The following is a 27023-nucleotide window of genomic DNA, read 5'->3' on the forward strand; positions in this document are numbered from 1 at the left end:
TTTTTGTGTATACTTGGTTTTTCTAACCTCTCAAAGTTGATTGCTGTCCTTTATATAGGAGAGAAAGAGCCGTTGATAAATCATAGCAGATAATAACTCTTGAATAATAATTAGTGCCATAACTTATGTTGTTTGTTGCCAAAACAACTTTTTCTCCTTGAATGACTACTTTCCAAATATAGTTCCTATTCATTTGAATTTGGAGTTTAACGTCTCTTTCTGTATTAGGAAGTCCATTTCCATAACTTTATTTGAAGTTAACGTTACTCTTCCTTATTTAGCAATTCCATAATCAGAGTCTTCGTGTTTCTGGAGATCTTGGAATCTTGCTATCTAACTTCTGATGTTGATCTCTTTTGAGTTCTGATGGTTTCTTCAGATAGCGCTGAGAACTTCTGGAGTTTGACATACCGTTGTTCAGAGTCAGAACTTCTAGAGCGTACTTCTTGTTCAGATGCTTCTGATATTTTGCTGTTTTGCTCAGAGTTAGACTTTCTTAAACGTGTTTCTACTTCAGATGCTTCTGGTCTTCTGATAATTTGTATCTGATATGATTCTGTATCTGGTGATTTCTTCCTTCTTTCCTTAGAACCCTGCACACTTAGAAATTTTTCGTTAGGGTGCCATTTTTGGTTTCATCCTTTGTTATCATCAAAATCATGGAATCTGTTGTATAACAATTTTTGTTCTTACACAATGGTGGTACCGACAACACTTCCTGAAGGGACGATTTTGTCCCCAATACCTCAGAGTCACCTAGTGACACCAAGACCAATTGTGGCATCAGACTATAGGCTTTTTGCCACAAACTTTACAATGCCCATACCAGGGCGTTAACAACCTTTTGGAATACCATAACGGTGATGGCAAGTTTACAAAATAACCCTTCGACATTTATGGACAATGTTGCAAATGTATATTCCCCTATTATGGAATTTGTCTTAACATAGGCAACCATGGTCAAAATATGCCATCCAATATAGGGATGGGATTTGATTCCCACGCAATGCCTGCTTTAACAACAAATTTTGCTATGGAAATGAGGAAGCAAATGGATGAGAGTAACCATGACATGTTGAACACACTAACCCAATAGATGGGTACAATATTTAACCCATTGATTCGGAATATAAATCAGAGTTACCAACAATTGGAAACTCAAATGACCAGAATTGCTGATTTTTTTGGTGCTCCCACAGTGCAGGTTTAACCTGTAACACCCTTCTAAAATACCCCAAATATTTAATTAAAAATAATAAACATATAACAATTCAGAGTAATTATGCCATTCAAGGGTGTCACACATAATATTCACACCATTCAACAATATAACGGTCATGCTCTTTTATTAATTCAAAACATAAACATTTGCATAAAACGCAGCGGATAGAGATCTCCTCAATCATGTAAAACATGTAACATTCACATGTAAATTATTCAACAACATAAAACAACATAATTAAAAGGTTCCCTCCCGATGTTACATCTATCAGAGCACGACCCACTAAGGAGACTACACTAGACTCCAAGCATTCGCTTCTACTCAACTCATTTCTCGTTACCTGAAAAATAGTTGTAAGGGTGAGTTCCTCAATCAATATAATAAGCATTATAGAATATAATGTCATGTTAAGTAATTTAACACATTAATCACCCTAATCGCAACATACAATCAGTAACAGCACATCAGCTCAACATCATACTCAACACCAACATAAAGCACAAGTATAATCTCAAATCATACTCCATCACAACACCAACACACGTATAATATTGGAATACATCCATTCATATTATACGCCATACATACATTATGCAATGAGACTCCACACATGCGGTACCGACTATTCTTGAACATATAGTTCAAGCTCACCGATCCCTCCAGATACGGCTACTAAGCTCACTAGTCCCACTCATTTGAGACCTAGTGAGTCACTCACTAATTCCTCACTATGGAAATTAGCTACAGCCCCGAAGGCTAGACTATGCACACTAATTATCTAGCATGCAAACATCAACAACAAATCCACAATGATTCACTCACTAATTCCTCACCATGGGAATTAGCTACAGCCCCAAAGGCTATGCTATGCATGCTAATCATCTAGCAATGCAGCATCAACAACAATTCACAATGGACATATGCTCACACTCTAAGCCATACAACAGTCCATTCACAAATACATGCATAATACTTACATTAACATCATTATGCATACCATCATACATCATCAACACATGTATCAACACATCATTATCATGTAAATCAATTAAACACAGTATTAGCACACTCTACTAATACCTATACTGCTCAAAACAGCGGGAAATGATCCCTACTACGTCATACATCAGCTAAGTTACATCACTCAGCCTAAACAACCAAAAACTGCACAACAATAGTTCAGAAAAACCCCAAGTCTGCCCATACGCGTATTGCCTATGCCCATACGCGTATGGCGCATTTCCTCGCCCAACCCATACGCGTATCATCTATCTCATACGCGTATGCTACGCGTACCACTCTCCCATACGCGTACCAACAGAGACAAAATCTACGTTCAAAATATCATTTTCCTCACCCATACGCGTAAGGCCTCATCCATACGCGTACCAGCCACATCATACGCGTATTGCCTAGTGCCATACGCGTATGACCAGAAACCAGAATTTCCAGATCTGCAATGGCTTTCTCTGCTACGAGATCTATCCAATTCAACCTTCCACAATCCAAATTTTACACACAATTCATTCATCTCATCTAACACGAATCATACACTTTCGATTTCACAAATTGCTAACCTTTCTACCTCTAATTCCTACGAATTTATTCCATTTTAATCCCAATTTCGTTCATCCCAAAAGTTCACAAATTCATCATACATCATTCAATCAGAGGCAAATCAATGGTTTCTCACTACCCATCACATATTATCCCATAATACCCATTAATCGGTGATAAACCCCCCTTACCTGAGTTAATCCGGCGAATCTCTGAGCTCCAAGCTTTTCCTTCCTTCAACCTTCGTTCTCTGGCTCTTTGCCCTTTTTCCACTTTCTGTCTCTTTTCCCTTTTCACGTGAAAATAACCCTTTTTACCAAAAAATGGGATTTTCTAAATTCCAACTTATATATATTTTCCGAATAATAATAATAATCCAAAAATAATAATAATAAAATTTCCAATTATTTAATTAAATTAATAAATAAATTATTAACTCAATTTAAATAATTATTTTATTATTATCGGGGTGTTACATAACCAGTCACCCAACCTTAAATTGTTAGGCAGGTTTGAAACCAGGGGGTAGTATTAGAAGAGAATATTGTAAACCACGGACAATAAAGGAACCCACAATTGGTCGAAAAAGAGATACATGTTGGGGAGGGTAATCCACATGTGGTGGTTGTTAATCAAAATCAAGACGCTGACCAAGTAGTCCATCAAGTTCGATAGAGAAATCTGTTGGGAGAAAATAACTTAACCATTATTGAAAGGATAATGGCTCAAATGGGGTTAATACGGGCGTGCAAATGCCAAATTACACATCTCCCATATCAGAGTATGTGTTACAAAATGAATTACCAAGGGGATGGAAAGTCCCTAAATTTACAAAATTCACTGATGGCACAAATGACTCTAGTGTCGAACACATTACTCATTACCTGATTGAGGCATGTGACATTGCTAACAATGAGAACATGAAGATGAGATACTTCCCTAGTTCTCTGGAAAATAATGCTTTCACGTGGTTTACCATTTTACCTCCTCACTCAATCCATGATTGGGCACGTCTAGAGGGGTTATTCCATGAGCAGTTCTACATTGGACAATTTAAGGCTAGTTTGAAGGAATTGTCAAGCGTCAAGCCAAATCTCTGAGTTGATTGATGATTACCTAAATCGGTTCCGTTTACTAAAAATGGGGTGTTTCACCTAAATGCCTGAGCTTGTCAAAATGGATGCTGGAGAACTAGATTATTCCATTAGGAAGAAATTAGACACTCAATATTTAAGAGATATGGCTCAGTTGGCAAACAAAGTTAGGTAGGTAGAAAGATTGAAGGCCGAGAAGGCCAAAGTGAGTAAGGGTAAAAGAGAGCGAATAACTTATGTTGACATGGAAGACCAAGACATAGTGTATGAGGTCGAATATAGTCATGTCGAAGAGTCTGAGGTTGACGTGGACGAGTTAAAGCCAGGTCCCCCATATGTGTGTAAGTTGCTTACACCTGCAAATAGGAAGAATCCTGCAGAGCCTAAAGAAAATGATAAACTCCCTAAGAAAACTTACACCTTCGATGTGACCAAATGTGATGAGATTTTCGATTTGCTAGTTTCGGATGGCAGGTACTTGTGCCTTCCAGCACAAAAGTGCCACCATTAGAACAGAGAAAGAAACGACGGTTTTGTAAGTATCACAGTTCCTTAGGACATAATACCTCGCAACGTTTTATTTTCAAGGATCTTGTGTAGAATGCATTAAAAGAAGGTGGACTCACATTTGCTAAAGGAAAAGCTCCCATGAAGATTGAGTATGACCCACTGTAGGTTGTAGATGCTAGTTACGTGGAGCCTGCAATTGTTAACATGGTTGAAATCACAGAAGATTTCAACATGGATGAATTTGAAGATAGTGAGAATCAAATCAAAGTTGTCTTTCCCAAAGATGGTGAAAGTCTCGTGGGATTCTTATACAGGTGTCAGGATGACGACTCTGAGGTAATGTTGTTCCCTCGTTGCAGCGCTGTGTTCGACAAGAAGGATGCTAAAAAGGTCGAGAGTGATTAGAAATCCAAGGATAAGGAAAATGAGAAAAGGTCATGCCTCAGTACTACTTCAACAAGAGAGGAGTGCCATAGAGAAAGGAACAGGCGCCTGGACCTCAAAAGGCTAGGCCCAACACTTATAAGCCTACAACCAATACCCTTCAGTCGAAATGAACTAAACCTACTGGAGGAGAGCGTGATAGGAACCTAAATTGGAGGAATTTTGATATTGGTCGAGGATCTTCTATGACCTACAAGGAAAATTTCCAAATGTCAAAAAAGACGCTCTGACGAGCCCATTGCTAATTATAAGGGAAAGAATCCCATGACGAGGACGCAATGGTGAAGGTTTCAAAGGAAAAAGAAAGTAAAAAGAGATGTTGCTGAGTCGAGTAGCACTAAGCAACACCAAAAGCTAGAGAATGATCAAACAAGAAAACCAGTAGGAAGAAAGTTGTTATCTCCTAAGACAAGCCTGATGAAAGGAAAAGGCAGGGAAAATTAGCAAGAAAATGAAGACGATTTGATGACAGACAACTTTGATTTTGGGTCGGAAGCAGATTTCGACGTCTTATGCAATATGGTTTATGTACTCCCTTATGAATACGACTGCGTGACTGAGGTTGCTGAGAATGAAGATTATGAGGAAGAGGAGTTGGTAAAGCACAAGCCAATCTGTTATTTTGTGATAGATAATGCATGTATCGAAGAGCATAATGTATTCTTTAAGAGACCCCATGAAGGGATGAAGAACCACCTAAATCCTCTTTTCATAACGGCTTAGGTCGAAAATACCACCGTGAATAAAATATTGGTGGACGGTGGGGCAGCGGTGAATGACAAAGTTCGACCTAGAACTGGAACAAATGGATGTGAAGATCGTCTTCATTTATGGTAATCTAGATGAAACAATCCTAATGAGGCAACCTGAAGGATATGTAGAAAAGGGAAAGGAAGATTATGTCTGCAAGCTGAATAAGTCATTATATGGCCTGAAATAATCTCATCATTAATGGAATATGAGATTCGACACGTTTATGACACACAGAGATTTCACTAGGAGCCAGTTTGACCATTGTGTTTACTTCATATTTTGACCTAGAGGTTCACTTGTTATTTTGTTATTATATGTTGTTGACATCCTCATAGCAAGTAATAGTGTTGAGGATGTTATGAAGGTGAAAGATGAACTCGATAAGGGGTTCAACATGAAGGATTTGGGAGTTGCCTCCAAAATTCTTAGGATTGGCATCCGGAGAGATAGAAAGGAGTCGAGATTATGCTTATATCAAAAGACATACCTAATGAAAATTCTCGACAAGTTTGATATGTTGAATTCAAAGCCTGTTATAACACCCACTAATCCTCAATTTAAGCTGAGTACGACCCAATGTCCTAGTACTGAAGTCGAAAGAACCTTTATGAATAAAACTCCATATGTTACTATATTAGGTTCTTTGATGTATGTTATGGTCTGTATGAGGCCAGGCACAACGTACAAAGTGAGCCTTGTAAGCAGGTATATGGCTAGTCCTGGGAAGGTGCACTGGAAAGCATTGAAGTGGATTCTAAGGTACATAAATGGGTCTCTGAGAAGAGTCTTGATTTATGGTGGAGCATGTGGTGATGATAGCAAGGTCGAAATTGAAGGATTTATCGACTCTGATTATGCAGGTTGTGTGGATTCCAGAAAATATATTTCTAGATATATGTTCACTATGTTTGGCATAACAATCAGTTAGAAAGTAACACTTCAGAAGGTTGTTACCTTATCAACCACTGAAGCGGGGTATATTTCCCTCACTGGAGCTGTGAAAGAAGCATTGTGACTTGAAGGTTTTGCTAAGGAGCTGAAACTTCAAGGTCGAGTCATCACTGTTAAATGTGATAGTCAAAGTGCAATACACATGTCGAAGAATTCAGCCTATTATGAGTGAACCAAGCACATCTATGTAAGGTTGCATTTCGTCTGAGAGATAATCGAGTGTGGAGAAGTCCAAGTGCTGAAGGTTTCAACCGATGACAATGTTGCTGATATGATCACCAAGACATTATCGAGTATTAATTTCTTCCACTGTATGCAATTGATAACGTTGCATGATAAAAGCAAGTTTGTTCCCTTGTTAGTGTAGAGTTTCTTCCAAGGTGGAGATTGGTGGTATATGGATCAAACTTTTGCCATAACAAGGTTAACTTCATGGTTCAACAGCAGACGAAGATGTGCATGTCGTAGTCGAAGTTTGTTCTTGCATGCATTTGTATATGTTAGCTTGTTGTTTAAGTTAACATGTTGAATTCGACCAGTTAGTTTGGCCAATTATTTAGTTTATTAGTTGAAGGCTAGGGTTTAGTTTTCTTATAAATAGCATACTAGTTCTCACTTCTTCATCAATCCGTGATAATCCTAATCAGAGGCAGAAAGTAGTCTAGTTAAGATTCAATTGTAAGCATTGTTTCCTAATGTGTAATTGAACCAATTCAGTTTTTTATCACTTTTATTGTTCTTTCTTTTCTCTTATATCTTTTCATTTACTTTGTGGCTTTCTTATTAATCAAGAAACCGGTTATACTCTATTTTCTTGGACATCATTTCACAACATTTAATTTGGTGGAAAATTGATGATCAAATTTGAAATTGCTTTTTATTTGAAGCAACAATGATTGTTGATCCTCAAGACATTTGAAAGAGGCAACAATGAGATAGATGTGTTGGGAAAATAACAAAAAATAACAAATTTGTACGCACACGGAAGCATACCAACAAAAAAAAATAGCAACAAAAAAAACACAAATTCATTATTCAACTTCTAATCTATTCCAAAGAAAATTACAAACTCTCTCATTAAACTACAATTTTTGAACAGAAAAATTGCAAACCTTATCTCAGTTACAATTTTTAAACAGAAAAATTGTAAACTCTATCTCAATTACAATTTTTGGACGGAAAAATTGCAAATCCTCTCAACAAACTATTTTTGAACAGAAAAATAGAAAACCCTCTCCAAACACACAACTACCCAAATCTCCAATACACCAAAAAGACTATATTTTATGGTTATGTTGGGTATAAAAGTAAAACTAACTATCTCTATTTATATTAATACTCAAATTATATTCTCTTCCTATTTTCCGATGTGAGACTTGGATGAATATACTATTTGACCCAACAAATCCTCTCTTCATCAAACTCTCACATATCTTCACTTTGTCTTCAACTTCATCTTTAAAGCGATCGTTATAATTATAATCACATTTGTAAAATTATTACTCTTCAATCTTTTTGTCATCTTCCTCCCTTGATCAGAATAATTGTTACTCTTCCTTCATCCCTTAATCGAAACCTTAACTTTGATACCAGTTGTTAGGAAAATAACAAAACTAAACAAATTTTTACGCACACAGAAGCATACCCACAAAAAGAAAAAGAATAAAAAATTCAAAAACAAAACTCAAAAATTCATTATCCAACTTCTAATTTATTCAAAACAAAATTAGAAACTCTCTCATTAAACTACAACTTTTGAATGGAAAAATTGCAAACCCTTTTTCAGTTATAATTTTTGAACTGAAAAATTGCAAACCCTCTTAGTTACCATTTTTAAAAGAAAAAATTGTAAACTCTCTCGATATTACAATTTTTTAACGAAAAAATTGCAAACTCTTCCAACAAACTATTTTTGAACAGAAAAATAGAAAATCCTCTCAAAAAATTATTTTTGAATCGAAAAATAGAAAACTCTATCGATAAACTATTTTTGAACAGAAAAATAAATAGTCATTTTTAAACACATAACTACTCAAATCCCTAATATATCCAAAAAAAATTACATTATGTTATTTATTGTGTAGAAAAGTAAAATTAATTATCTTTATTTATATTAATACTCAAATTTTATTCTCTTTCTACTATCCAATATGAAATTTAGTTGAATATACTATTTGACATTTTTGACCGAACAAAATAAAAAAATGGAATGAAAGTAAAATAGTTCTCATTGTTTTCTCTACTTGCTCTTAGTTATGTGACAGATGATAGTCTTATAGATGTTGTTTAAGGATGCAAAATTATATAAGAAGTTTCCTTGAAAAAAGAGGTATTGTAGTAATCTCGCCTTTTCCATTCAACGATGGAAAATAACACTCCATGCTTTTCTTCTATGGTGAAAATTTAGAAAGCGACCTAAAGACATTTATTATAGTATAATAACAACCCATACTAGACTGCTAGCAAATATATACAACATATTATTAATAATCTTTATTATGTCTCAAATTACACGAAAAAGACTCGCGACTTAATAGATATATCAATTGGTCTATATCATCTCTTGATAAATTTGTATTGAACAAAATTAATTTTTACCCAAATAGGACGAAACAAAAGTCATCAACAACCACAAAAATTTGAATTTGGCTAAACAATTGTAGTAATCTGTCACACTAAGGAAATACTCTCTTAACTTTTCACTATTTTATTCAGGAGTGCAACAGATTGGATTGAAATTTTTAACTTATTATTCAATCTGTTTAAAATTTCAATAGGTTAAGTTTATCTTTTAACCTGCAATTTCATAATAAAAGTGACCTTAACAAACCGAACTGGGTTATATTGGATTTGCATGTTTTATACAAATTAAAAAATAAATTTGATAATTATGTTTTTAATTTAAAAATTATGAATTGCACAAGTTTTCCAAATATAAATAAGATGAAACACATCATATAATATCTAATGAAATTCATCTATATATCATAACATTTAATAATAATTGGAAAGGATCCACAAAACACGTCATTTCTATAAAATCCATAAGTTAGAAATGATAAAAAATAAAATAAGTGTATGATTCATTAAGCTTTAGCTTCTTGGATTATATTTTTTTTTATCAGATTTGACATAAATGTTAAGTGGAGATCCTGAACTAGAGCCCATGTATCTGAATACAACATCAATATATTTGATTACTTGTAGTCAGTTTTAAATAATTTAAACATTGCAAGTGTTGTATTCGAATATCATTTGACACTACTACAAAATATATTTTTTGGCAAAGCTTTCACCTCACCTAATAAAAAATCGATGTATAATGCTAAGGTGCATCATATTTTTTTTATAAATTAAATATCATATATTTACTCGTATTCTAAATATAACCAAGAGGAAAAATAATTTAGGACATGCTTCAAATCTCAACAACAAGAATTTATGATTTTATTTATTTAAAAGTGGTGTATTTTTTTAACTCAATGATCTATTCCTTTGGTTATATTTAACAACAAAGGATTAGATAATCATATTTTACTATAAAGGACTCGTTAATCAGATTTTATCCAAAACCTAACTTATATGTAATCGCTCCAAACTTGCACGCATCATACTTTGGGATGGATTGCAAGACATAAAAAATATTCAATGTTCTTGAATCTTGAACAAAACATTTTTTTCTACTCTTGCAATTCATCCCAAGATAATGGTATTAATGTTGTGGTTGCATTTTTGGAATAATCTTCCTATGTTGTCAATCAAAGAAAATGTTCCTTAATTTATTGCTTTCTTCGGTTGACAATATTGAGAAATTTATTCTTTAACAGATTGTAAATTGCAAGCACATATATCTTATTCTCTTTCTTGTGAAAGCATATGCCATGAAAATATTTGGTCAAGATAATGAAATCTTTGAACAGATCTCTGAAATGAATTACAAGTGCAGGAAAAAAAATTATCTTAGTAGGAACAAATAACTTATCAGAAATTTGATGCATGCAATCCATTGAACTTGAAAAGAATGTGCACAAAGGGTATATAACAAAATCTGAATGACAACAAAAATTTGTTGTTCTACAAGAATAACTTGAAAATATTTATTGTTCTCCAAAAATCCATTGTCAAAATCTAGAATTGTTTAAATAATTTATTTTAATATTATGTATAAACAATGTAATTTAAAAAAAAAACTTACTCCCCTCGATTTTTTTTACAGAAACCGAGAGGTATGTGGCGTTTGGGATGAAACATATTTTATTGTGTTTTTTATTTAAAAAGAAACACATATTATCTCGGTTTTGAGTAATAATCGAGGGAAAATATAAACGTGTTTATTAAGTTTCTTCAGTTTCCTTATACAAATATTTGACGTCTATTTAATGAGTATCAACGCTCAATACACTGCTATTAGTGATCCGCGTGAAACCTAAAAGACATTTTAAAAGCATTCTAAATATTAAAAATTGATAGTGAAACATTTGACATGAAAAATTTGAAACCTAGAGAAGCGTTTATTTTATTTGAGAAAAGTTCTCTAGGATGGATTGCAAGAGCAAAATATTATTTGGGTTAAAGGTTTTTGTTCTTAAATAATCATATAACTGAATATATATTTTACTTATCTAACATTTTTTTTGTTTTATATCAGAAACAACTGAGTGCAAAAGTCATAGAAAATATATTGCATCCAACATTTTATTTTCCCCAAGATCAATGAAACGAGGATCCCAACACTTGTTCTTCCCCGAGATATCAAATATTTGTTCTTCACCGACAATGATGACGATCAATTGAATTGAATTTGTTATATATGTTTAATTTAATATTCTGTGTAAGCAATATAGTTTGTAAACAAATTAATTTATTAATATTCTATCTAAACAATGTAATGAGTATTTAAAAAAAAGAATATGTTTTTTCCTCGATTTTGGTCATAAAATGAGAGGTATGTGGTGCTGGTTTTGAAAGTATATTAAATCTATTGTTGGGGATCGAACCAATGATCATATCAACTATCCTCTCGGTTATTCTAAAATTGAGAGGTATAGTGGACAACTTTCATGATGCCCTTCGTTACCTCACCTTTGTAACCGAGGTTAAATCAACTTCGCGTTCAAGGTTAAATGTGGTTTTGTAATAGTGTGAACCAATATATTTTTTAATGGACCATATTGAAAAAAGTATTTTCTGTATAATGTTATGTGTCTAACGAGACCACACTATGGTATATTTATATTAATATGAGTTGAATACAATAAGGTAATACAATTAATACACATTGATTCTAATTGATTCTTGACACTCCCGTCAATCTGGATCATATATGTCATATGATTCAAGCTTGATATAGATGTAATCCACTCGAGAACCCATGAGAGACTTGGTGAACATATCATCCAATTGGTCTACAGACTTGACAAAATATGTGGTTATTTCACCTGAAAGTACATCGTCTCTTACATAATAATAATCTATTTCTATGTGCTTGGTTCATTCATGGAAAACTGGATTGGATGCAATGTCCGCTTAATGGTCACATATGAGTTTTGTGGCCTGAAGATCTCTCAACATGAGCTCTAAGAGTAAATTTTTAAGCAATGCAAGTTCCATTGAGGTTGTTGCCATAACACGGTATTCAAATTCAGAAGTAGATATTGCCACTGTATTTTTTTTATTGCTTCTCCATGAGATCATATTTCCTATCCGACAGTGATTCGTCCAGTCTTCATCTGAATAACAAGTGATTTTAGCATCATCCTTATCTTCATATAATATCCATCTTTATGATGCACTCTTAATATATCTGAGAATCTGAATAAATGTGTTCCAATGACTATCACAAGAAGCATTAAGAAATTGGCTCACAATGCTCACTGCAAACGTAATATTCGGTTTGGTGACGGTAAGATAATTGAGTTTATCCATAAGACATCGATATCTTCCCAGGTCTTTCAATGGCTTCCCATGTCCTGAAAGAAGCTTGACATTGGGATCCATAGGTGTATCAATAGGACGACAATCAAGCATATCAGTTTCACTTAGGATGTGTAATGCATACTTATGTTGATTAATTGCAAAGCCTGATGAGGATTGGGAAACTTCAATGCATAAGAAGTATCTGAGTGGACCCAAATCTTTTGTCTGAAAGATTTTAAAAATATGAGTTTTGAGTCGCTGGATACCATCTAGGTCATCTCTAGTGATAAGAATGTCATCAACATAGATAACAAGAAAGATACTCCGACCGGTAGAGAATTGAAGAAAAAATAGTGTTCCACTTCACATCTAGTCATACCAAATTGTATCAAGGCAGAGCTGAAACAACCAAACCAAGCATATGGGACAGGCTTAAACCATAAAGAGAATGATGAAACCAATAATTAAGTCTAGAATTTTCAAGAACAGTAAAACCTAGAGGTTGATCCATATAAACTTTATCCTCCAACTCTCAATGTAAAAAGGCATATTTAATGTCCAACTTTTGAAGCGGCCAAGGATGAATGACATCCATTGCAAGAAAGAGGCAGACTGAATTTATCTTGGCTACCGAAGAAAAAGTGTCACCATAATTTAGATCAAATATTTGTGTGTATCCTTTAGCTACCAAATTGGCTTTGAAATGATCGACCTGGCCATCTGATCCAACTTTCACTATATAAATCCATCAACATCCCATTGTAGTTTTGTCTGGAGGTAAAAAGACAATGTCCTGAGTGTTATTTGAATGCAATGAAACCATTTATTCCACCATATCCTGACGCCCCTTGGGACCATTCATAGTTGCACCAATAGACTTAGGAATAGACACATAATCCAAAGCAGAAACAAAAGAAACATAGGAAGTAGAGAAACAACCATAATTTAAAACATAAGCATATTTAGGATTAGGATGATGAGACCCAATACCTTTTTGTAATCCTATTGGATGATCGTGTTCAGGTGACGCAACTAGAGAAACAGTTGGAGCTGGAGATGGTCCTGATGGATCAATATTGTCTCTTGCTTCCGATGTACTGTGTGTTTGTTGTTGGTAGATGCAAAATGGAGGTGGATGACCTGTAATGGGTGTGGGGGTGATAGAAGAAATATCTCGAACATATGAAGTACAATTATCATCAGGTGACACAAAGGTAGAGAAAAATGGGAAAGTTTCTAAGAATGTGACATCGGTGGAAACAATGTATCGTTGAAGTTGGGGAGAAAAACAACGATATTCTTTTTGAATACGTGAGTAGCTTAGAAAAATACATTTGAGAGATTTGGAAAAAAAATTGTCTTTATTTGGACTGAGGTCATGAACAAAACATGTGCAACCAAAGACACGAAGAGGAATGGGGTAAATATCGTATTACGGGTTCAAAAAAGAGCATGAAATCTGATCTTGAAGAACCGATGAAAGCATTTGGTTGATATGATGATAAGTTGTGTGAAGAGCTGTTGATAAGTGTGGATAAGTTGATATGGTGGTATTAGTGACTAAACAAGAAGAGCATAGAATAGGGTGTAGAAAAGTTTCATATTAGAAGGAAAGGGCAATAAAGGAACTATATAAGAATCACAGTTATGCATGCGGTAACAACTAAATAATTAACAAGAAAACTTCCAGTCAAATATTTTTCAAACAATTTTAATATTTAGCATGTATGAATTTAAGCTGCATAATTTTCTATCTTTTGCATTTGGAATACCATGTGTGCATCACAATTAAGTCTTCATTTACTTTAGCTGACAAGCATACATCCCACATTATAATAACATGCAACCGCAATTTTTTTGAGGCATAGATTAGATATGTCACTCAAAATATTGTTTCTACTTTATGATCCTTTGTGAGAGTTGCATGGAAATGCTTACAGTAAAAACGAGTAGTTATGTAGATCATGTCTAATAATGATTGAAAATCAATTTTTTTAACAATAAATCCTTTTTAATGTTTCAAACTATGTTTGTGTACTTTTTTTAACAACTCATTTTGTTAAATAAATATTTTCATATTTAAAATGAAATTTTTTATTGTATTTTTTAATATATAAAAATAATTTATATTTTATGTTTATAATTACAATAGAACACAAAATAACTAATTAAAATACAATTGTGTCGTTACAATATGGTGAAAATATCTTTTATAAATCTGAATACTATATTTATATGAGATTAGATATAGTGCATTGTCAATGTAAATTAGTTTTACATCATCATTTAATAGAATTATAATAATGAGCAATTTTATATCAATTTTTTAAAATTAAAAATATGTTAAGAATAATAAATCAATTGTGAGTTGGAGTTTCACATTGATTATAAATGTGGAGACTTGAACATTTATAAGTAGGAGAGCGTACACACCTATCACCTTAAGATTTTAGGTGGATATGTGATGTCTATCTCACTTGTGTGTTGCTCTTAATTCAATGTCGATGCTCCTTCTCATAACTCAACAAATGGTATCACAAGCCTTTGGGTTCAAGTAAATGGACTAACTTACTTGTATCGAAATGCCCTGGAAGACGTTTCTCGTTGAAATTAAAATGTGAACCCACACACCTATCACCTTAAGATTTTAGGTGATATGTAGTGTGTCTTTCATTTTTGTATGTTCTTGACCTAAGGTTGATGCTCCTCCTCATGACCTAATATATAAATCATTCATTAGTTGACGGTATAAAAATATTTTACATTATCAATGCGTATTCTTTTTTCTCTATTTCTATTTTCTATACATTTTTATGCATTTGTTAGTCACTAAGGCGGTTGCAAAAAAAAATATTTTGATTTTTTTTAAAAATAACCACTTTTCTTAATTAAAATTCTAAAATAATCTATTTTTCAAAATATTTACCGGAATAACCATATTTCATATTGTACATAGGCGTCAATGGTCTGAGCACATGCATGCAATGAAGCCAATTGCATTGGCGTATGCGTACAATACATCATGTGTGGATCAATTGATCAGTCACCATTTACATTGAGTTTTCATTACTGATCTGATGCGAAACAGAGGCATTTGACACACTATGCAAGCATTTATGGTACATTTGGAGTTAGTTTTACTTCCGTTATTTTATTGACGCATTTTTAATCTTTGTTATGTTTTACTTTTTATTATCGTGATTTTATGCGTTGGATAGCTGTGTTTTTGAACGACAGATCCAGGTAGAAGAACCAGAGACCTCAGAACAAGACAGTGCGAGATTCCGGCAAGCAAAGGAGCAGAAAACCCCGGTACAGGAGGCCTGACACGGCCACCCGTGTCACCTGACACGGGCCGTGTCAGGGCAAGGGAAGACAAGTGAAGAAAACAGTAGCCTGACACGGCCATCCGTGTCAGCTAACACGGGTCGTGTCAGGCAGTACCCTTAACCGTGTCACCCCTGCCATGGGCGTGTTAGCTTAAACAGTAGGTTGACACGGCCACCCGTGTCAGCCCAAGCCCAAAAATTCCAGTTTTCTCGGGTTTTTCATTCGTCCGACTTTTTAGAGACATCTTTGGACCTGTCCAACTGCTGCTGGGAATTTTCACTATAAAAGAAGGTATTTTGCCAAAGGAAAAATCATCTTGGAAGACGGAAAAACACAGTATTGTGAAGCAATCAAGTATTACAGAGATCAAGGCATTCAGAGAGCTGAAGGTGTTCATGAGCGGGAGCGATTGAAGATCAAAGTCATCCAATTACTTGTAATGTGTAATTTTTATCTTGAATTTGTTTTGAACAATATGAGTAGCTAAACCCCCCAATGCTAGGGGGTGTCCCTGATTTAGAATTGTAATGAATTTGAGTTTACATTTGCATTTATAATATTGTTTTTACGGTAACCTTTTGATGTGTTTATTGCTTTCTCTTTCGGGCCAATTGAGATTGATTTGTGGTTATCAATTAGGCTGGACCGCCATTGATAAGGTTTTCATAAGGTTACTCTACAGTAGATATCACCTAGGACTGGGTATACCCTGTATGAACCAGAGTATTCTTGATATTATACAGCTTAACTTCACCCATAATTGACTATGGACATAGGAATTAGGGTAGATTGATTAAAGGTTTTCTCACCAAGGACTTGGGAGAAAATACCCTTGAGAAGTGGTAGTAATTGATATTTATTGATGTAATAGTGACTCAGAGTTATTACAGGAATAAATCATACACCTTCTTTGGCATTGTTCCTTTTTCTCTATAAACTCAATATTAATGTGCAGTCCTTGAGATCGACATTCGGGGAATTTCCCCATTATTACTATAAAAGGCAAAATAGTACACTTGCTATTTTCCCGATCATCAATGCATGTGGCACATGTTCTATGTAAATTTTTTTAAAAGATTATACTTTATACTTATAATAATTAAATTAAATAGGTAAATGGAAAATAATTATTAATATTATAATATAAAGTTAAAATGCATAACAATTGACAAGAAAATCAATGACTCGTTCGATTGAAACGCCCTTTTGTTCCATATCCCGGTGCGTTAGCCTTCCTTCGAGTTCTCCCATGATTTCTCTGAGGTGTTTGGGGTCTTTGAGTGCTGACATGATGCAATGGTGGCTGGTGTGAAGGTTCAGTGGAAGATCCAACGGTATTTGATAGATTTGTCATCATTTCTCCCCAATAGACGGGGGGTTGTCGCCAACGGCACTTTCGTAATTGAGTTTGGTGCCCATGTTGTCGTAGTTGAGTCGTTGTCGTTGGATGGTTTGTGGACGGTGTGGTTGCCCGAATTGGGACATTCAATCATTTTAGAAACGAAGCAATGATTCATGTGGTGTATTAAAGTCAAACAATTGTTGGGTGTTATGGCGATGAGATGTTTGGATGTTCATAAGTGGAGGGCTACGATGGCATGAGGTTGGATCGTATGAATCATCTGGGTTATAGACATGTGTGGTTGTTGCGTATGGTTGTTGATGATTAGGGTTTGATTCCTGGTTTTGAGTTTGGGTGTGTGACATGAATTGGTTACAAGGTTGGGTGTTTGGTGGTTGGGTGTATATGATATGGTGATCGTGTGAGGTTGGTCGTTGGGTTTGGATGGGTTGACATTGTTCTTGGCGGGGAATTGTTATTAGGCGTTTGATGACGAAGCTCGTTGGCATGGATCAATCAAATATCTTGGTTCAGACACAAATTGTAGCATTGTAACCGACCTAAACCATGTCATATAATGTTGAGCTGGTTTAGCACCATGTATGACTGGTTCGTTTAAGATATGTTGTCGTCGATTCCTCCAATGACGACACATTTCTTTTGCGAAGTCTCTCCAATCGAAATAATCACATTGGCCATTGACTCTTTATTGATGTCAATCTCCCAAACACGTCGGATGTTCCGGAATTTGTTGTTGCATGTCGAACTACAGTTTTACACAATCACTCTGGTGCATCTCCATAATAGTGAACCGGATGATTAGTGTTTTTGTTGTCCAAAATGCAACATCGTCATGATATGTTTAGGGAAGCGACACTCGAGTATCGTATCGCAAGGAGTCTTGGTAAATTAACCAAATAAGAAAACTAAATAGGGGGTTTCGATTCGATTTAGAATAAGTGATTATAAAAAGTGAATATGAAAAGTGATTATGAATTAAATTGATCTACCGATTTAGTTTCCTAACTTATCATTAGTTAGTATAATTTTAATGCCCTAAGCGTATTCTAATCCCTTTTCGGTTACAGTAACAATAACAAACACATTGAGACTAATATATGATATGTGTTCCTAATTTCTGAATTAAGCAAACAGATTATGAATTAAGCAAACGGGTTAAGCACACGTGAATTAAGCAAACGGGATAACGAAATATATATCAATCGAAATTAATCAACACATATTTTATAAAACTTGAATAAAGCATACAAGACATAAAACACAATATTGAAAGGGAAAAGACATTTGATTGAAAATTAAGAAACCTCAAAGTATCGGCGGAAATCGATTACAGCAGATCAACCTCGTGAACTTTAGTTCTCCATAAAATATTCTAAGCAATATTGTACCATAAAAATTCAAAATAGGATTCCTGTAGCAGTGAAAGACCTAATATAATAAAAGGGAAATTCGGGCCCTTATGGGATCCGACCCGAAAATTACAAAAACCGGCTCAAACTAACTATTTTAATTAAGTCTGGAACTTCAACGAATTATTCGACCCTTCTTAATTCTGAATCTGATTTTGACTTCAACATGAAACTTGTATTTCTTCATCTTAGCTTTCCAAAACATATTAGAACGCATCAATCCGACTCTTATAGCTCAAGTTATGATCTGCATAGTTATAAGGTATCGAATAACTGTTTATGCTGAAAATAAAGTACGAAAATAAAATAAAGTCAAAAATAAACTTAAATATAAAAATACACTAAAATAGTAAAAATAAAAAAATAAACTATATAGTTTCCTAAGTAGAATAGTAGAAGAATGTGCATCAAAATGCACTGATCAATCGTCATGGTTAACCTGATGATCAAGACCCAGATACGACCTCCAAATAAACTGTATAAGAATTTGACATGATTAGAGGATATGTAATTTGATGATTTTTTTAAATCAAAAGAAGAGTTGTTTAGTAGTAATACATTGGTTGTTCCAATATGGTCTAAAAGATTGTGATAGACAACTACAACGTGTTTGGGATACATGTTGTAGTTCACCCCCTTAAGTGACCACCTAGATTAAAAAGATTGAAAATATATTAGTTATAGTTAGTTGTAGTATAAAGTCTAACAAAATTAGAAGATTTAATATAAATTTACTTTGTTGCATATGGGAATGTGAATGGCTTCTCGTTGACCGGGGCGAGTGACGACATTCTTAATCAACCTTATACTTGTAGCAAATAGGCGCAAGAATAAAACGTACAATTATTTTTCATTTTTACACAACGAACTATATAGACGGGATAAAACAGTTGAATCCCAACTATATGTATCTAATTTATTTATGTTTCGTAACAACGGCAAATACATAATATTTACCGTATTACCAGTACTTTCAAAAAATAAAAAATTATCAAATAGAATCATAATATAACATTGATCTTTAATTATCTTTTCATACTTAGTAGATTTTTCGTTTAATGTTATACTTGAATAATATTGTTTAAGATATTTTAAATTAATACATTTACCCCTAGGTTGACTCGAAGTCTGTCCCGTAGTTGTGTCTTCACACAAAGGGGCACCCAACAATTCCTCGCATATAGAGTTATCTTGGTTAACTCTACCATTTACGGTCTTACCATCGATTGGTAGACCTAACAACATGTAAACGTCCTCAAGTGTAACAGCACACTCACCGAAAGAAAGGTGAAACATGTGGGTCTCGGGTCTTCATCTTTCTAACAAAACAAGAATAAATTTGTAGTCAACTGAATATGAGATTATGTTGAGTAGATTACCAAAACCGCATCCTCGAAGATATGGTTCTATCAAAGGATCGTGTGGTAGATATTCATGTACATGACATCAAAATATCTTTTGGTCCTAATAAAAGATAATTAAGAAATAAGTAATAAACAATAGAGACATTTTATTAGGGAAATAAAAATAAGTAATAAACAATATAAAATAAGTAATAACATACAAATGTCGCAATATTATCGATTGTTCCTCAATGTTCATCACTCATGGTCAATAGAGATATATTGTTGCAGATAGGTTGAGTGTTGTAGTATTTATAAATGAGAAAGTAAGATGAGTGTAAATTGAAAAATAGACGCGTCAGTCCAACTGACGTATGCTTCATTTATTTTAGTAAATATTTTGAAAAATATGTTATTTTAAAATTTTAATTGAAAAAAATGATTATTTAAAAAAAAATCTTATATTTTCTTAAATATTTCTAAAAAATATTTTCTTATAAATATTTTATAAATATTGTCTATATAATTGATCTTATAATAAATTTTATTTTAATATTAATCATCTTTTATTATGTGTCTACTACCTACTACCTTAATAAACCTACATTGCTCGATATATTCATTTCCAATACATTGACTATATCAAGATATTAATTAGGATACTAAAACTCTCATGGAAGACGGGGTAATTGGAAGTTAGAAGCTCTCCTAATATAGAAACAAAATCAAGGTATCAAAACTTTGTCTTTATTTTTTTTCCTAATCATATATATGACTTATTTAAAATAAAAAATATATATTCAAATAAATAAAATAGTCAAAAGAATCACTCATTATAAAAAAAGAAATAAAGTGTATTTAGTTCAACTTGACAACGGTTTCTTTTGGGGGTGAAAGATTAGATTTTATGAGCAATACATTATCTACCAATTTTAAGTGAGCTAGATTATAGTGATTCATAGATTATAAGGAAAATTAAGTTCTAACTTCCTGAACAAACTTGCATGGCTCGAAGTATTTATTTCTAATACATTGATCATAACAAGATATTAATTACTCTCTTCGTTTTACGATAAGTAGTTCAGTTGATCATTTCACACATATTAAAAAAAATGAATAATCGAAAAAAAGAGAATGATATTTTTACTAAAATACTCTTATTATTTATTAAGAATGATAAAAATAATATTAATTAAAGAATAAAATTAAAAAAGATACATTATAAATTGAAATAAATTATTTATTTTAAAATACTATTTTATTTTAAATGGGTTACTTATTATAGGATGGAGGGAATAGAATAAAAAAAACTTTCAAGAAAGAAGACTTGGTTGTTAGAAGTAGAAAGTTATCATCCGTCCCAATCAAAAAAGTCAAGGTATAATTAAATGATTCAAAGCTTTGTCTTTAAAGTTTTTTTTTTTTAGAACTTGTGGATGATAAGATTTTATGGGTCATGCTATGAACCAACTCATGTTGTCTTCTCAAACTTTATTAGTAATCAATGTCAAATTTGAGCTTTTTTTCAACATAATCCACTACAACAAACAAGACTTTAGACAGCGCTTTTTTTAGCCTTAGACAGCGCTTTAAAGCGCTGTCTAAACCTCCGCTGCTAAAGGTTTAGACAGCGCTTTTTTAAATCTTAAAAGCGTTGTCTAAGTCCCCCCCCCCCTTAGACAGCGCTTTGGCCAAAAGCGCTTTATAAGACCCTCTTATTTTAAATTTTTTAGGTATACCTTAAACAGCGCTTTTGAAAAGCGCTGTCTAAGCCCCACCCCTTAGACAGCGCTTTGGCCAAAAGCGCTTTCTAAGACCCTCCTATTTAAATTTTTTAGGTATACCTTAGACAGCGCTTTTCAAAAAGCGCTGTCTAAGCCCCCCCCCTTAGACAGCGCTTTTACCTAAAGCGCTTTCTAATCCCCCCCTTAGACAGCGCTTTTTACAAAAGCGTTGTCTAAGGTATACGAAAATTTTTGAAGCTTTTGTTTTAAACCACATTTTTTCCAGGTTTATAAACCAGAATTTCTACCTGTTTTCAACCAGATTTTGACAAACAATTATCACATTTTATATATGCCATTTTGGCCTTTTTTCTACCAATTTTTGGCTAACAAATATATATATATACCAATTCAAACCAATTTTGCCTTAAATGTATCAAAATATATACAAATTTATGTATACATTTACAAGTCATTACATATACTACAAATGTACACATTAATTACACAAATTTATGAACAAAACATTGAGCTCTAACATGAATTGACACCACTCCTCTTTGATTTCGTCCACTTGATCCTTTGTATAAAATGCACACTTGAATTCCTCAAAGTACTACATAATAATATAACATATTTTGAATTAATTCCAACTATTTAATTATATGAGATATGTGTAAATATAAAAATAACTCATAAGTTAGAAATACATACATCGGTGGGAATCTTTAATTGGCCCAAAGCAAGAGTATCTCGCATAAACCTCAACATGAAATACCCGCAATCTATTTGATTACGTTGTTGAGGACACTACATATGAAAAAAAAAATATGGATTATAAATCCTAAGTTTTATCAAGTGTCATCACTAATATAATAAAAAATGTGGTAATTAAAAATATACCGCCACTTTAATCCATGTAATGGAGTTGGCGCCCCTCCTTGAGGTTTGGATAACTCGTTGGGCCCGAAAAGCTTGTAGGACGCTAATAAAATAAAAATGAAGCAATTAGAACAATTCACATAAACTAAGAAAAATTTTGAACATTCTCACTTACGTGTCAATTAGGACCTTCATATCCGGGTATGTTGTCCAATCATTTCCTAACGAGTCAAGATAATACACAATTTCTCGGATAGGATTGATTGCGAGCAACAACCAATGTCCACTGTAATGATTAGGCAAATGTTAGATGGTAACTTGGAAAATAATTATAATAGATGAATTTAGAATGAAATGCTAACCCGGTATTAAACGGTATAAAAAACAACTTCTCCGCATCTTTATTGTCCATGAGGATCCGAAGAACGTACTCCGTCACGGTATCCGGTCTATTTAAGATTAAAACTAAGTTGACGGTCGCGGGTGCTAAGAATCCGAATGACACGTCCAAACCATTGGGGCGCATCAATTTGTCATACAAAAACCTAATATAAAAACATCATTAACACCTCTTTTGAAACATAAAGTAAACCGGATTAACATAAAGTAAACATCATTAACATAAGTTGTTTAATTAATAAAACAAAGTAGACCGGATTTACCTAATATATGTATTGACAACGTTGACGCCGATTTCTTCATGCCTAAAAACTTGCATGAAGTCTTCATTACCAATCATTTGGTCGTAATCAAAGCCGAAAATCCCTACCTCCATATGTAGGGTCCGAACACCTCCGGTCGGTATATCGGTCATCTCTAGAAATGTCCTGAGGCACGACCTATACTTGGTGGTAGTTTTTTTCCTAGCTACGGTCTTCTTAGCACCAGAACTTTTTACCCGTGCGGAGGCGTTGCTAACCTCCTTTTTTTGTTGTGCGGAGGCATTGCTAACCTCATTTTCTTGAAGCTACATATCATATAAATAGTTAGATCAAATTAAGAATGTAACAACTTCCATGAATATATGTCATATAATTGTATATTACCTCTTTTCTTGAAACCGTGGACTCGGTATGCTGTGGAATCGCATTATCTTTTGATTTGGATTTTGTGGGAGTCTATTTAACATAACCAAGGAAAATATGTAAGTAAAATTTTAAGCATAAATTTTAAACTTTGAATATACACATTAAAGTTAACATAAGTTTTAAGCATACCTCATATCCTACGCATATGAGGTTTGTCGGCCATGCAACAAACGAACCTACTGCTTCGTGCACCGTTGTTGCATCCGAATCATCGCTAGGATATGGTAATGCTGCATTCGGCTCAACTGCAATATCAACTGATACCTTCAAACATCCAGCAGGGAGCTCTCTAGTGTGGAGTAATACTCCGCTAACGTTATGCACTTTTCCCTTGCCAACCATCCGATAGTATGGTGACGACAAATACAGCTGACAATGGGAAATGCCCTAAAACCAATAATAACAAGAAATCGTTAATGTGTATATATGTCAAATACATAATTTAAGCAAATAGTTCAATTTAAGACAATTATATGTAATTACCTCTAGAATGTTCGGCTGAAAGGTACAGTTGATACTGTTTTTGTCCGAAGCATCTCTGTATACTGTTGAGGCGCTAGCCTCTCTTTCTCTCCTCAATGCATCAAGCTCAGCTTGCATGGCTTCCAATCTTGCATGAAGCTCCCGATTACTAGGAGCCTTTCCTTTTTTAATACTCAGGGAGGTCGGAGTGACTCCAAATCCCTTACCCCTCACCCGACCAGAATACTCAGGGACATCTAATGCCCGACTAAGTATGCCCTTAGTATCATCGGGAGATAAAGACTGAGATAGCTCCTCCTGAAAAATCAGATGAATACCGTATACTTGTCAAATATTTGTGTATAAAAATGTTATTCAATTAATGAAAAAATGTTATACTTACACATTTCTGGTATACGTGTAAAACTTCTTCTTGAGGAACTCCAGATTTGCCCACACGGGCTTCCTTCCACAAAACATGTGCAGGAAGAGATGTTTCTGAACTTTCCTCCTTCTGCAGCTACACATTAAGTCATACAATTTGATCAGATAAAACTAATATATGATGAACAAATTTGTTATCGCAATTTATAAATACTTACCATGGATTGTTCTAAGCGTCCATATCCGACACGTCCTTTTCGGTACGGATATGCGGGACTTGATGCTCTTTCCCGATTTGTAGCACTTATTCTTTGAAAAACCGGGTCTTGTCTTTTGGATTTGAAAGCTTCCCATTCTTCAGCCGATATCAAACTTTCATATTTTTTAGGAAGCTCCGCATCCACAAAATTACCATCCGCATCCTTAAGAAACTTGGGATGATAAAAATGTCCGAAACCCTCTTAGAAGCTTTCCGGCCAATTTCATACAAAAACCTCTTCTTTCTTCTTCGATGTTAAAACATCGCTAAGAAAAACATACAGATTGATAGTTAGTATCGGTAATTGAAAAAACATAATTGATACCGTATAATTAAGGGCCAAATGATTGTACCTTTATCTCACTCCAAATTTTTTCTTTGGACTCATTCAGCTCTTTGTTTCTCCAATCATCACATGTAATGGGAATTTCATTCCTTACTAGTGCACCGATAAAACTAGTTAAGGTATGCCCATTAGGTTCTATAAGCTGTCCCTGGTTGTGTTACCTAACAATTTATTAACACAATTGCATACTAGTTTAACAGCTCTAACATCATTTGCTAATAATCATCCAATTCCATAACAATTATAATAATCACTAACAAGTTAGCATACTAACTCAATCACTAAAATGCAATAACAATTCAAACAATCCTAACTCAAGCAATCTATAATTATCACACTAACTGTTACAACAGTCCTAAAACTTCAATTAACATTCACCAAAATCCATTTAACATCCTAACTAGTATTCACCTGTCACCAAACTTTCTAGCTTGTTGTTGTAAATTTTGGGAATATCGGCACGGTTGAGATTGTTGAGATGAGGAGTGCGGTGGCGGAAACGGTGGAGGTTCGGAGGTGAGAGGCGAGTGCGGCGGTCGATTGTTTGGGTGACGGCGGAGGGACCCTCGAAGGCGGAAAATAGGGTTTTCGGAAGTTGAAGGAAGAGAAAGTAAAGGTGATATGGGGATGTCGTGTTTTGGAGTGTCTGCGTGATGTTGTGTGAGTTGAGAAGAAGGTTAGGGCTGATGGAGATTGAGGGGAAGAGGAAATGGCGGAAGTTTGTGAGGTGAGTGAAGAAGAGGGAAAACAAAAAGAACTGAGAACGAAAATACAAGTCTGAAATTTTATTTTAATTAGACCTTAGACAGCGCTTTTGTGGAAAGCGCTTTCTAAGGTAGGCCTTAGACAGCGCTTTCCAAAAGCGCTTTCTAAACCCCCCCTTAGACAGCGCTTTTGGTTTTAATTTTTTTTTAATTTAAAGACTTTAGACAGCGCTTTATCAAAAGCGCTGACTAAGGTCTATATTTAAAAGCGCTTTCTAAAAGCGCTGTCTAAGGGGGGGTCTTAGACAACGCTTTTAGAAAGCGCTGTCTAAGACCCCCCCTTAGACAGCGCTTTCATTATTTTCTTGGAACATTTTCCGTGTTTTATTTTAATTTTAACCTTAGACAGCGCTTTCTTTTAAAAGCGTTGTCTAAGATGCACTGTTAAAAGTCATTTTTGGCGTAGTGATCATATATAAAAAATTATTTTCTTCCTCTTGAAATAATTTATAGTTGGTCATTTCATATATATTAAGAAAATGTAATAAATGAAATAGATATAATAATATTTTTATCAAATATCATTGTTTACTATTGGTCTATTCGAATTATCATAAATGCATAGTAAAAGAATAATGGATTGAGAGTATTAATTAAATGACATAATTGGAAAATAATCATTAAGATTTGCATTGAAAACTAAAATTTGACACTTATTTTTGTTAGAATTAATTCATTTTCAAAAATTTGTAGATAAAGTTTGTTAGAGGGTACTATATTATTTTCATTAAGTCTCACTTGTATTTAAGAAAGTGAGTGGTGTGAACAAATAGTATCATTATTCCTTTTAGCAGTCTGCGTAGTGTAGTAGAGCAATGTGTGTGTGTGCGTTTGTTGTAACCGTTTTAGAGTAGTGGAAGTTTGTTATTATTCTCTCTTTTATCTCTTATTTCCATTGTTCATATTTATCACCTTGTGCACCAACAATTGATATTAGAGCTCCGGTTCATATCCATAGGGAAACACCACCGGAAACACGAGTGAAACGGTGAGGCGTAGTGTGATTGATTTCTGTAAGGAGAATTCGTGTTAAATTTCTGATCAGAATCGTAACAGAATCACACATCTTGATTTTGAGGGATTTGGGAAACACTATGTTTATGTGAGATTTAAGTGTATTGTACAAGGTTGAAGATGAACGAAAATAGTAATCTGAGTACCAAGTTTCTAGTGTCAATGGCAAGAACTGGAATCATTGGATGATTTAGATGTGTGTGTTGTT

General features: G+C 34.0%; 1 protein-coding gene across 1 annotated transcript; it reads right to left on the reverse strand.

Moving 5' to 3' along the window:
- Nucleotides 1–13270: 13270 nt before the first annotated feature.
- LOC127104808 (uncharacterized) lies at nucleotides 13271–23229 on the reverse strand. The gene is made up of 5 exons (XM_051041962.1): nucleotides 23161–23229; nucleotides 22861–23043; nucleotides 22674–22784; nucleotides 22552–22601; nucleotides 13271–13587 (listed from the first exon to the last, which is right to left on the reverse strand). Exons 1-5 carry the CDS (start codon nucleotides 23214–23216, stop codon nucleotides 13271–13273), a joined length of 717 nt encoding a protein of 238 aa, XP_050897919.1. The 5' UTR covers nucleotides 23217–23229.
- Nucleotides 23230–27023: the final 3794 nt, after the last annotated feature.

Source organism: Lathyrus oleraceus, chromosome 7, assembly GCF_024323335.1.
Source record: "Lathyrus oleraceus cultivar Zhongwan6 chromosome 7, CAAS_Psat_ZW6_1.0, whole genome shotgun sequence".
NCBI classification, from domain to species: domain Eukaryota; kingdom Viridiplantae; phylum Streptophyta; class Magnoliopsida; order Fabales; family Fabaceae; genus Lathyrus; species Lathyrus oleraceus.

Bases quoted from the DNA above. Each gene is read 5' to 3' on its own strand.
- LOC127104808 (XM_051041962.1), bottom strand. From the start codon at position 23,216: ATGCAAGTTTTTAGGCATGAAGAAATCGGCGTCAACGTTGTCAATACA. The intron at 23,044-23,160 runs GTAAATCCGGTC...TTTTTATATTAG, and splicing joins GTTGTCAATACATATATTAG to GTTTTTGTATGACAAATTGA. The intron at 22,602-22,673 runs GTAAGTGAGAAT...TTATTTTATTAG, and splicing joins ATGAAGGTCCTAATTGACAC to CGTCCTACAAGCTTTTCGGG.